Genomic DNA, 13,826 nt, shown 5'->3' on the forward strand with positions numbered 1-13,826 from the left:
GCGGGGAGAAGGGTGCAACAATGAATGAATGGAATTCCAAAATCTCTGTAGATGTTCATTGAAATGAAAAATAAACAAACTAAATTAATAAAAAAAATTATCTTGGCTTCCATAGGGCACACACAGCATCCGGGCGGGGGGGCAATCTTGGCTGAAAGCAGAAAATACCAGAAAGCCATTTATTTCTTTACTTTGCAAAGACATTTAACTGTGTGGATCATAAATTATGGCTAACATTGAGAACAATGGGAATCCCATAATACTTAACTGTGCTCATGTGAAACTAGTACAGACATAGTTACAGTTGTCCAAACAAAACAAGGGAACTCTGCATGGTTAAAATCAGGAAAGATTTGTGTTGCGGTTGTATCCTTTCTCCGTAACTATTCAATCTGTATTCCGAGCAAATTATCTGAGAAATTGGACTATATGCAGAAGATTGTGGCATCAAGATTGGAGGAAGACTCATTGACAACTTGTGCTATGCAGATGTTACCACCTTGCTTGCAGAAAGTAAAGAAGGCCTGAGACTTACTGAAGAAGATTGTACACTACCCCATTCAATACATCTCAACATCAAGGGGGAAAAAATCTTCACAATTAGACAATAGGCAATATCATGATAAAAACTTACTGTCATTGGGTCAAGACCTACTCATACTTGACTCTCTAGTGGATTTTCAGAGTCTGTAAATTACACAGGGAAAGACTGCCCATCTTTATTCCTTCAAACTGCTACTAGATTTGAACTTCCTAAGAGGCCCAGTCTTGGGTTAGCCACCAGAGTTCCCTAAAATCAGCATAGATGGAGTAAAGATCGAAGTTGTCAGTAGTTTCATTTATTTGGATCCACAGTCTACAGCTATGAGAGCAGCAGTCTAGGAATCCGAATATCGGCGGTCATGACCCCTCCAAAGTGCTAAAGAGCAGCACTATTGGCTTAAGGTGCATTTGATCCAAGCCGGGGCATTTACACTTGATTGGAATGCATCTGAAAGTTGGACAGTGAATAACGAAAACCAAAGGGAATCAATATTTTTTAATATGGTGTTGGAGAAAGTATTGAATATATGATGGCCAACAAAAAGAATAAACAAATCTAGCTTGGAGAAAGTGCAGTTGGGGTCGTCCTTTGGTATGGTTGCTAAGGAATTGTTTCACATAGTTTGGGCATGTTGTTAGGAGGGGCCATTCCTTGCACAAATGCCTCATGCAGGGGAAGGTAGAGGGTCTGCAAAAGAGAAGACAACCCTCAACAAGGTGAACCAACATACCAGGTGGAGAGATTCTAACAGTGGGTTCATGCATGCTGGAGATTGAGAGGGTGATGCAGAATAGGGCAAAGTCCTAGTCAGTTGTTCATGAGGTCACTGTGAGTTGTTGTTGACTCAGCAGCACCCAACAAAAGCAGCAGCAGCGCAATATGGATGAATCTCAGTAAGTATGCTAATCAAAAGTAAGAGTAATTTAAAAATCTGTAATTTCATTTCTGTAAAATCCTAACAAAGACAAATGAATCTATACAACAGAAAGCAGATCAATGATTGCCTTAAGACAGGAAGATGGGCATGGAATAGTAGGAAGGGATTTCAGAGTTCACAAGGAAGCTTTCATGTAATGGGTATGATGATGTCTATTTCTCAACAGTCACACCCTTGAAAATCCTGTTGAGTAGTTCTGCTCTGCACACTTGGGGTCCCTTGAGTTGGAATTATGTCATTGGCAACTACCAGCCATAACCACTAGTTGAGGGGAAAATCATACAATTTTGTCTTTAAAAGTATGTATTCAAAATACTCTGTTCAAATGTTAAATGAGTGGATTCCACTCAACCTTTCATTGTGGTGTGTTACCCATTTAAAATATAGTTAGTTAGGTTCATCTCCTCCTGTTTGTGTTCCTTTTAGCATCCCCTCCACCCATGTTTTTATTTTGGGTATATGTATCAAGTATTAGTATTGTCACAAAAGTGAAAATGATGCAAAAGTAATTTTTTTCTAAAAATGATGTAAGTCCATAAATATTTTCATATTTCCCATCCTTATACAAAAGGCCACAATAATTACATAACCATTTAAAAATGTGTGTTATAACATACCTATTATGATGCATATATAATAAATATTATGTGTGTATGCTGGAAACTGCTGTACTTTTTCATAAAGAGCTTCCTCTCCTTTATATTTAGAACACTCTATTACATTTTATTGCACATGATCATTTTAGGTCATTTATAGTTCTCTTCTATTACAAGTCATGTTACAATAAATAATCTTGTGCTTATCTCACCACTAGTCCTATTGGCAGCATCATGACAGATGAAGAGATTGAGATTGTTAACAGCTTTGGTTTGCTTGATTCCACAATCAACACTCTAGGTACTAGCAACCAGGAAATCAAAAGACAAATTACATTGGGAAAGTCTGCTGTCAGGGTCCTCTTCAGTGTACTGAAGAGCAACTGTGTCAGTCTCGAGACTAAGGTGCACTTGATCCAGGCCATAGTCTTTGTAATTACTTGCTATGCATCAGAAAGCTGGATGATGACTAGGAATGATAAAAGAAAAATTGATGCCTTTAATCTGTAGTACTGGAGAAGAGTATTGAATAAACCATGGATGGCTAGGAGAATAAATAGGTTTGTCCTGTTTTTATTGCTGTTGTTAATATGCTGTGATTTGCTTGTTACTCATAGCACCCCTATGCTCTATCATTTCCCAGCCTTATTATCTCTGACACACCGACCCTCATTACCCCAGTCACTGAGTCAGTCTATCTCATTGAGGTTCTTCCTCTCATGTGCTGTCCCTCCACCCTTCCAAGCATGATGTCCCTCTCCAAGGATTGGTCCCTCCTTGCAACATGCCCAAAGTATTGTCAGATGAAGACTCAGAATCCTTGCCTCCAGGGAGCAGCCTGGTTTCACCATCTCTAGGATGAACCTGCTTGTTCTAGCAGTCGATGGTTTATTCAATATTGTTCTCCAGCACCACATCTCAAAGGCATCAATTCTGCTTCTGTCATCCCTAGTCATTGTCCACCTTTCTGATATACAGCAAGTAATTGTGAAGACTGTGGCCTGGTTCAGGCACATCTTAATATCCAATCAGATAGCATTGCTCTTCAGTTCTCTGGAGAGGTCGCTGACAGTCAGCCTTCCCAATGCAATTAGTCTCTTGATTTCCTGGCTTCTGGTACCAAGAGCCAAGTGGACTGAAGCTGTTAACAGCCTCAGTCTGTTCACCATCTATCATGATGTTGCCATTCAGCCTAGTGGTGAGAATCTTTGTTTTCTTGATTTTGAGCTTCAGTCCATATTGAAGACTGCAGTCCTTTACCTTCAGCAAGTGTTTCAGGTCCTCCTCAGTTTCAGTAAGCAGCATGTGTAATCTGCATAATGCAGGTTGTTGATGAGTCTTGCTCTGATCCTGATGCCATACTCCCCCTCATAGAGCCCAACCTCCTGCAAGATCTGTTCAGCATATAGATTGAAAAGGTATCGAGGTAGGACACATCCTTGGTATATACCCTTCCTGATTTTGAAACATGCAGTCTTTTGCTCTGTTAGAGTGAAACCAGGCTTCTCATTGGAGGCAAGGATTCTGAAGCTTCATCTAACATAATTTGCACATGTTGCAAGGAGGGACCAGTCCTTGGAGAGGGACATCATGCTTGGAAGGGTGGAGGGACAGCACATGAGAGGAAGAACCTCAATGAGATGGACTGACTTAGTGACTGGGGTAATGAGGGTAGGTGTGTCAGAGACAATAAGGTGGACAGATGATAGAGCAGGGTTCAGAGCTGTTGTACATATTGTTGCTATGAGACGGAAGCGACTTGATGACACATAACATGTATTGGAACTGAACTTCAGGAAAAAATATCTAGAAGTGAGATAAAAGATAAACTTTTATATAGTTGTCTCTTCTTTCTGTTTATCTGATGTCAAATATTAATCCATGTGGAAGATTCATCAGCAGTCTGCTTAATGCATATGACACAACCTTGCTTGCTGAAATTGAGGAAGACCTGAGGCACTTGCTGTTCAAGGTCAAGGACTGCAGCCTTCAATATGGATTGAGGCTCAGTATCTAGAAGACAAAGATTCTCACCACTGTACCAATTGGCAGCATCAGGATGGATGGTGAAGAGAATGAGATTGTTCACAGCTTTAGTCTGCTTGGCTCCACATCAATACTCTTGGCACCAACAGCCAGGAAATTAAAAGATGTATTGTGATGGGAAAGTCTGCTGTTAGGGCCCTCTACAAGTACTGAAGAGCAGTGGTGTCACTGTGGAGGCTAAAGTGTGCCTGATACAGGCCTTGGTCTTTGCAGTTACTTGTTATGCATCAGAGAGATGGACAATGGCTAGGGATGACAGAAGGAGAATTGATGCCTTTGAACTGTTGTGTTAGAGAAGAGTATTGAATATACCATGGACTGCTAAGAAAACGAACAGATTCATCCTCGAGAGGGTTAAACCAGGCTGCTCCTTGGAGGCAAAGATTCTGAAGCTTTATCTGACATACTTTGGACATGCTGTAAGGAGGGACCAGTCCTTGGAGAAGGACATCATACTTGTGAGGGTGGAGGGACAGAGCAGGAGAGGAAGGCCCTCAATGAGGTGGATTGATTCAGTGACTGGAGTAATGGGGGTAGGTGTATCGGAGACAGTGACACTGGCACAGGGGTTAGGGCTATTGTACGTTGGGTCACTATGAGTTGCAGGCAGCTCAGTGGCACATAACAAAACAAGTGTTTCCACAGCTTTGCCAATGGAGTGTCTAGTTAGTCCTCTCAGTATTTGCCAGCCTGGTAAGAGAAATGATATTTTATTATAAATTTAGTTTACTTTCTTCTATGCCTTATTAATTTTTGTACATTTTTCCTTGGATTTTTTTTTGGCTTTTTGTTTTTTAATTTTAACTTGTTCTTTCGTAGCTTTCATTTGAAAATTTAACTCCTTTTTATCTGTTTTTTATCAATATAAATGTTTAAATTTATAGATTTTCTTTAATTACTACATTAAATATATCCCCTAGATTAAAATACAGTGTATTTTCATAGTCATTAATATTTAGAAGTTTTGTTATTCCAGGTTGCATTTCTCCCTTCACTCAAGAGTTTGCTAGTAGGAGATTTTAAATTTCCAAGTACCAGGAAGAACATTAAATTTTAAACTAGTGATTAAAACATTACACTTCAGTTGTAGTACTTGGGAAATTCCTTTATGTGGAACAGCAGTCCCTGTGAGGGTACACAGGTTTTGAGCTAGCAGCACATTTGAATCCTGTTCACCATGTTTGGACCAAAGAACGTTGGCTGATTCCCAGTGTTATCAAATTTAACACAGATCACACACATAATTGGTACGCGCGCGCACGCGCGCGCACACACACCCACAACCAAGCTTTGACATCAGAATGTTACTATGTGGTGAGTGCCCCAGCTTAGGGCTCCCTTGCCAGAATAAAGAATTAAGCCAAGTTGGAGATGAACAAGAAGGAGAATTCCACCATGGAGGCACCAGGGAGTGAATGGCAGTTTTAGTGGTTCTGAAAAGAGCCACTGCTTGGTATTACAGCCACTGAAGTCTGAGATACCTGGTTTGCTGACAGAGAAGGTGAGGAGATAAGAATGGAGATAAAAGTAAAGGCATGTATTAGTGAAAAGAAAATCAACATATTCCAGAGAGAGGGGAATGGGTCAGTCTCTGAGGAAAGAAGTGGAGGGGACAATGGGTTATGCGGGGATTAAATGCATAGCCTGTCAGCTCCCTATGGGGATAGCCCTTCTGTTGTGTAGGTTAGGGATGTTTGGGCCAATGGAATGCCATTGTTGGAGGTTCCCACTGCAGTTCACCATTCATGACCTCACTGAGCCAATGGAATGCCATTGTTGGAGGTTCCCACTGCAGTTCACCATTCATGACCTCACTGATTGTGTATTATGTCTCCACTCGCTTACATGCTACTTAGGTTACTTTGGAGGTAATTCTCCCTCTGCATGCTAGCTTTCTAGGGCATTGGTGTCTTCCGCCTAAGGCAGCATCACATCTCCTGGCTCTGATTGGATGGGCTTAGGTTGTGCTCTAATAGCTTATTTGACAAGCTACAACAAAAACTGCAAGGTGCTTTATAATTTTAACTTCACCTTTAACTCTGCTTCCATGTGCTTTTGCCTAAGTTATATAACAGCTTTCTAACTAAAACAAGGAGAGTGATAATTTCTACTTTGTAGGGTGGCGGTGGTGTTAATAAAAATGGCATTTATAAAAGTTCCTGGGTCGTATAGTCACTAAGTAAATAGCAGCTAACAGTATTTATTATTTATTCTTAATCACAGTACAGTAGCATATTATAGAAAAGCATGACTATATTTATACAAATTGAGGTGTCACTTATGTTGTTTCCTTTGTTGTTTAGTCGGTGTGCACAGTGTCATGAAGCATGATGCTATCGTGGATGGAACCAGTGCTGATTATATGCTGGTGGAGGCAGAGGCCACTAGAGTGGCTCAGGATGCTTTGCGAGCACTGAGACTCTCTCGTCAGCGGTGCCTTGGTGCACAGTCCGGTGTGCCAACCTGGACAGGCCAGCAGGGGATGTCTGGTGCACCAGCAAGAGTGAAGTAAGATTGCTGCCCTGTGTGCAAGTTAGGCAGCCAGGTGCTCTTGCTCAGGCTAGAGTCAAGACAGGCAGCGCTGTCTACGTTTTAGTATCCATAGCTATAGAAAACCCTACAGGAGCCACCACAAGCTGATCTTTAGTCACCTAGTTTTGGATGAACCAGGGACATAGAATCGCGGTCTTACCTTCATCCCTGCTTCCCAAAGCCAATTTTCAGAGAAAGATGAATGAGCTATTTTGTGTGACATAGTGTCATGAAAAATAAGAGATAAAGGATAATCATTAAACTTTTAAAAGATAATTTTCCCCAATCAGTAATTAGTTTTCGGCATACTCTTTTAAATAATTATCCTACCTAGAGTTCGAAGGTAGTTTTCATCACATAGTGGATTTAAGATGCTGATTGATTCTCATGCACCAACATAGAGTTCTTTAGTTCCAAGGATATTTAAGTAGGAGAATCTAAAGAGCTAAAACAGAAAGAGCTTGCTGTCAAAGAATAACTTTGTAGGTTATTTTGGGCTCCAGGGCCAGGTTCAGATCTTTTTTATTCAGTAGGGAATCTATGAGTCAAAGTCAGCTGGACAGGACATAGCAAGTTACAAGAACAAAGCACATGTATTAAATCTTTTGTAATTCTCCTTATTTAGGAGTAGATTTGGTCAGAAGAGGAATTGTAACTTGGCTGTCCAGCATTCTTCTTCACCATCTACAAAAGAGAAGGTTCAGGTAATAGGATAGCCCATGTGTTGTGCTGTTGTGAGTGAGACTTGCTTGATTGAATTGCTTTGAAAATGTTAACAGATTCAAGATGTTAAAACGAAAATGATTATCATTGGCAGAATAACTCTGTGTGTGTGTGTGTGTGTGTGTGTGTGTGTGTGTGTGTGTGTAGTCTGAAGCATTTCCATTTAAATCTAAAAGGGCCAGTCAAAGTCTTTAACCTAAAATATAGTAGTGGCCATCTTCTGTTTTCAAAGGTAACATAAAAATAAGTGGTGTGTGTTACTGCTAACATGTTGTGACTGGAGACGAAGTGCCAGCGTCAGAGACTTCAGTGTGGGGACATAAGCAAGCTATAAATTTAGCTTAAACACCACTGTCTTCTTTTTCAGAATACTGCTCTGAAGAAAGAGAAAAAAGATACTGTTTCTGAACATTTTAGTGGAAAAGCTGATGATACAGACTCTCCATGTGGGGCTCCCACTTCATCTTCACTCCTAGCAAAAATGAGAGCTAGAAACCACCTTGTTTTGCCAGAGCGATTGGAAAGTGACAATGTGTCTCTTCCTGAAGCTTCTGCATCTCTACTTTTAACTACAGAACATGATGATCTTTTGGTAGAAATGAGAAACTTTATAGCATTTCAGGCCCATGTTGATGGCCAAGCCAGCACCCAGGAGATCCTACAGAAGTTTGAATCTAAGTTATCAGTGTCACAATCTTGTGTATTTCGAGAACTGTTGAAAAATCTTTGCAATTTCCGTAGAACTTCTGATGGTGAAGGAGTTTGGAAACTTAAGCCAGAGTACTGCTAATTAACTTTATTTTCTAAATCTTTTAATTGACTTTATAATAGAAATTTTTATTAAGGATTTTGTGATTTATAATCTTACTTTGTCAATTGAAGTTGACTACACTTAATGTTTACTCTGAATGATGACTACCTCATAATTAAAACTTTAGTGGGGGAGGAGGAACTCTTTCTCCAAAACTTAAAAGTCTTAATAATGCTAAGTAAAAAATAATTTCTTTTTCACCACCTTGCTTTCCCACTCCACTCTCACCATGAATTATTTAAAAAATCAGGGACCTAAAGAGTCACTCTTTTGAACACATTTGTTCTTACCTAGATAAAGCTAGCATGGAAACAAAAATTTTAAGGGGTGTTTTTTGTTTTTTTTAACTAAAATATGTCGTATTCAATCAGAGTTGTTTCTAACTACTGAAATACCTCATTTAATTAGACCTGTTCATCAGTATCTGATTGTAGCATTATTTTTACATTTAAGTTTTAAAGTATTTTAATGTGTTTGTTACCACCAAGACAAGGTACGGATTTGTTATCTTTCAAGTGAACACATTAGTTGCCTTAAAATGATTTTTCTTATAATATACTGCTAAATTGGCAAATATCCTTGTAAGTAAAGAATGGAATATTTAGTCATAAGTGATAAGACATGTATTTGGCAAAAAAGTACTCAATTTACACTGGCTTTTCTTTAAAGAAAAGGTGTCTTTCACCCTAATAATGAGTATTGATTATAGGAAAATGAAATAAGTTATTAAAATTCACACAGCATCACAAAGTACAAATAAAACAACCCAACATACACACATGCAAACATCACTGCAGAACCTATGACTAGAGATAAGCATCATTACAATGGAGGAAATGTCATCTCTTTCCTCCACATTTAAATGCTGCTAGATAACTTTTGAATTTTTTGTTACTTTTGAATTTTATTTGCTGCCGATACAAATAGAAAAAATATTTTCTGTTAGAGCATTCCACCCAGCAACAGCATAGTAAACTTTCTCCACATATGGAACATTCTGTAGGCCAAATTAAGTTTCAGTAAAAACAATACTAAAAACCATTTCTATATTGTTGTTGTTATGTGTCGTTGAGTCGCCTGCGACTCATAGCGACCCTACGTACAACAGCCCTAAACTCCGCTCTGTCCTGTGCCAATCGCACTGTCTCTGACACTCCCATCCCAATTATCCCAGTCACTGAATCAATCTACCTCATAGAGGGCCTTCCTGTCCTGCGCTGTCCCTCCACCCTCCCAAGCATGATGTCCCTCTCTAAGGACCGGTCTCTCCTCACAACATGTCCAAAGTATGTTAGACGGAGCCTCAGAATCCTTGCCTCCAAGGAGCCACCCAGTTTAACCCTCTCCAGGACAAATCTGTTTGTTTTCCTAGCAGTCCATGGTATTCTCAATACTCCAGCACCACAGCTCAAAGGCATCAATTCTCCTTCTATCCTCCTTGGTCATTGTCCAACTCTCTGATGCATAACAGGTGATTGTGAAGATCGTGGCCTGTATCAGACGCACCTTAGTCTCCAAAGAGATACCATTGCTCTTCAGCACTTTGGAGAGTTCCCTAACAGCAGACTTTCCCATGGCAATGTGCCTTTTAATTTCCTGGCTGCTGGTGCCAAGACTGTTGACTACAGAGCCGAGCAAACTAAAGCTGTGTACAATCTCAATCTCTTCAGCATCCATCCTGATGCTGCCAATTGGTCCAGTGGTGAGAATCTTTGTCTTCTTGACATTGAGCCTCAATCCATATTGTAGGCTGCAGTCCTTGACACTCTGCAGCAGGCGCTTCAGGTCCTCCTCAGTTTCAGCGAGCAGGGTTGTGTCATCCCCATAACGCAGATTGTTGATAAATCGTCCACCAATCTTGACCCCACATTTCTCCTCATAGAGCTCGGCCTCCTGGATAATCTGTTCTGCATATAAGTTGAAAAGGTATGGAGATAGGATGCATCCCTGGCGTACGCCCTTCCCAATTTTGAACCATGCAGTGTTCCCTTGCTCTGTTCTGACGACTGCCTCCTGGTCCAAGTATAAGTTTCGCATTAGAACGATCAAGTGTTCTGGGATTCCCATTCTTCTCAGAGTCGGCCATAGTTTGTTATGCTCTACACAGTCAAATGCCTTTGCATAGTCAATGAAACACAGATAGACATTCCTCTGGTGTTCCCTGCTTTCAGCCAAGATCCATCTAACATCAGCTACAATATCTCTAGTACCACGACCCCTTCTAAACCCAGCCTGGACTTCTGGTAGTTCTCTGTTGATGTGCTGTTCCAGTCGTTTTTGGATAATCTTCAGTAAAATCTTGCTTGCATGTGAAATCAGTGAGATTGTTCTGTAGTTTCCACATTCTGTTGGGTCACCTTTCTTTGGAATAGGAACAAATATCAATCTCTTCCAGTCAGTTGGCCAAGTGGTCGTTCTCCAGATTTCTTGGCACAACTTGGTGAGCACATCCAGGGCAGCATCTGTTAATTGAAATATGTCAATTGGTATACCATCTATTCCTGGAGCCTTATTTTTTTGCCATTTCCTTCAAAGCAGCCTGAACTTTTTCATCACCATAGGCTCTTGCTCATATGTTGTTTCATGAAATTCTTCTGTGTCTTCCAATTCCTTTCAATACACTGACTCAGTATATTCCTTCCATCTTCTTTTAATACTTCCGGGATCATTTAACATTCTGCCGAAAGCATCCTTGATTATAGCAACTCGAGGTTTGAATTTGTTCTTCAGTTCCTTGAGCTTAAGATATGCTGAGCGAGTTCGGCCCTTTTGATTTTCTGACTCCAACTCTTTGCACATTTCATTGTAATATTTTGCTTTGTCATCCCGTGCTGCCTTTTGAAATCTTCTATTCAACTCTTTAGTATCTTGAATTCTTCCCTGTGCTTTGGCTTCTCTGCGTTCCAGTGCAATTTTCAGAGTCTCTTCTGACACCCATTTTGGTCTTTTCTTCCTCTTCTGTCTTTGCAATGACCGTTTGCACTCTTCCTGGATGATGCCCTTGATATCCTCCCACAGCTCATCTGGCCTTCGTTCATTAGTGTTCAAAGCCTCAAATCTGTTCCTGGGATGGTTCTGAAATTCAGGTGGGATAGACTCAAAGTCATATTTTGGTTGCCTTGGATTTGGTTTAATTTTCCTCAGCTTTAGCTTGAATTTGCATATGAGTAGTTGGTGGTCTGTTCCACAATCAGCTCCTGGCCTAGTTTTCATAGCTGATATTGAGCTTCTCCGGCGGTTCTTTCCACATATGTAATCAATCTGATTCCTACAATGCTATAAAATTAGAAATCAACAGTAGGGAAGTCAAGGGGGAAAAGTATGTGGAAACTCAACACCCAGCTTGAACAGTACTGAGTATTAGAAAAAAAAAACAGCAAGCAAAACCTACTGTTCCCTTAAGAATGGAAATGGTAAAGATGAGAGCAGAAATAAATGAAACAAGCAATAGAAAGAATAAGCAACCCTCTGGGAGAAGATGCACGTCACATGGAGACAGAATGAAATGGGTGACGGTACAGCACAACTACTTGAACCTACAAGGATAACAACAAAATAGTATGAAGACCTGTACTCAGAAAATTGAAAACTCCGAACAAATGGACCAGTTTTTAGAACCTCACTAGTTACCTAAGCTAAAACAGAGGCAGGATATTTGAATCCATCACAAAGGATTCAAATTGAACAGCTCACAAAGTACTCCCAACAATAGCAAAAAAATTCTGACCTAGATGGTTTCGTTGGAGAATTCTACCAAACATTCAGAGAAAACACCAATTCTACTTGACTACATCAGAATATTTTTTTAAAAAACTACTTCATAATTTACTCTGTGAAGCAAGCAAAACCCAGCTACAAGAACCAGGCAAAGACACCATCAAGGAAAATTCTATGCTAATGTCGCACATGAACACAGATTAAAAAAAAAGTCAACAAAATTCTGGCTGGTAGAATCCAAGATCCTATTTTAAAAATCATAAAACATGATCAGGTAATATTTATACCAGGTACACAAGAATAGTTCAACATAAAAATACCTGATCATTGTAATCTACCACATAAATAAATGAAACAACGACACAATTATCTCAGTTGATGCAGAGAAAGCATTTGTAAAGTATCCTTTCCTGGTAAAAAACATTAATTAAGTAGTAATGGAAGGATGATTTAATTTGCATAATTGTTGTGTACCATCAAGTCAGAACTGACCCATAACTGACCCTTTAGCAGTTATTCAGAGGCAGTTAACCTCACAGGAGGAGACTGTTCATCTTTCTCCTGTGGAGCTGGTGGCCTTGAACCATGTGCCTTCAAGATTGCAGTACAGCTTCTTGCCACTAGACCACCAGAGCTTCCTCGACATAATTAGAAGTATATGTACAAAATCAATGGCCAATATTATATATATTGAAGATATATTTAAAGCTTTCCCCCTTTGAAAGAGAAACAAGGGTGCCCTTTATCACTACTCCTATTCAGTATTATTGCAGGTTTTTATGTGCCACTAGGTCAGAGCTCTAGCAGATTTTCAGAGGTCAGGTACACTATCTTTTTTTTTTTTTTCATTTTATTTTATTAAATTTTACTAATTTTAATGAACATGTACAGATATTTGGGGTTTTCATTCATTCATTGTTGCACTATTTTCTCTACCCTCCTTCCCAGTTCGTTCTTTTTTTTTACCCCCTTGAAAGGTACACTATCTTGGCACCAGCAGTCAAGGAATAAACGACTAATTGCATTGGGAAAAATCTGTCAGGGACCTCTCCAGAGTGCTAAAGAACAGTGATGTCAGTCTAGAGACTAAGTTGAACCCAATAAAGACCATGGTCTTTGCAGTTTCTTGCTGTGCATCAGAGAGCTGGACCATGACTAAGGGTGACAGAAGAACTGATGCCTTTGAGTTATGCTCGAGAAGAGCATTGAGCATAGCATGGACTGCCAAAAGAACAAACAAAAAGTCACTCTTGGAGAGAGTGAAACCAAATTGCTCCTTGGAGGCAAGGAATTTGAAGCTTCATCTCACATACTTTGGGCATGTTGCCAGGAGGGACCAGTCCTAGGAGAGGGCCATCATGCTTGGAAAGGTGGAGGAACAGTACTGGAGGAGACCCTAGATGAGATGAATTGACTTAGTAACTGGGATAATGGGGATAGGTATGTCAGAGGCAGTGAAGTTGGCTCAGGATAGAGCAGGGTACTGAGCTACTGTGAGTAGGGTCACTATGAGTTGCAGTCAACCCAACAGCACATAACTAATCACATGGGAGCAGATTTTATCTAGTATAGACAGAGCAATAAGAAAAAAAAGGCACAGAAGGAGATTATATAGCTGAAGCAATAAGGCAAGAAAGGAAAATAAGCATTTAAATTGGAAAAGAGGAAGTAAAATTATCTCTCTCTGCTAATGATATGACTATATATATATAGAAGATAAACCCTCAGGAAAAAAAAATTACTAGGTCCAATAGATAGGATTCTCTTAAGAATTGTGATGGAGAATTGTGAATGTTCTGCTACGGGGTGCCAAAGAGCATACACATTTGTCTTGGCATAAGTGGTAAAAGGATGACAAAAGTGTCACATACATTGGGCATATTGTCAGGACAGAGCAGTCCTTGGAGAAAGTCATCATTC

The 13,826-nt window shown here is 39.9% G+C and overlaps 1 protein-coding gene across 1 annotated transcript in view; it reads left to right on the forward strand.

The window, feature by feature from the left end:
• ERCC6 (excision repair cross-complementing rodent repair deficiency, complementation group 6) overlaps window positions 1–8,168 on the forward strand; it is a 227,095-nt gene extending 218,927 nt beyond the window's left edge. The window contains exons 18-20 of the mRNA XM_006897700.1: window positions 6,427–6,631; window positions 7,281–7,359; window positions 7,746–8,168. Of these exons, the coding sequence (XP_006897762.1) occupies window positions 6,427–6,631; window positions 7,281–7,359; window positions 7,746–8,168 (707 nt within the window). The remainder of the gene's footprint in view (window positions 1–6,426; window positions 6,632–7,280; window positions 7,360–7,745) is intronic.
• The last annotated feature ends 5,658 nt before the right edge of the window (window positions 8,169–13,826 follow it).

Source organism: Elephantulus edwardii, unplaced genomic scaffold (assembly GCF_000299155.1).
Source record: "Elephantulus edwardii isolate Elephantulus edwardi_28Jun2011 unplaced genomic scaffold, EleEdw1.0 scaffold00213, whole genome shotgun sequence".
Classification (NCBI taxonomy): domain Eukaryota; kingdom Metazoa; phylum Chordata; class Mammalia; order Macroscelidea; family Macroscelididae; genus Elephantulus; species Elephantulus edwardii.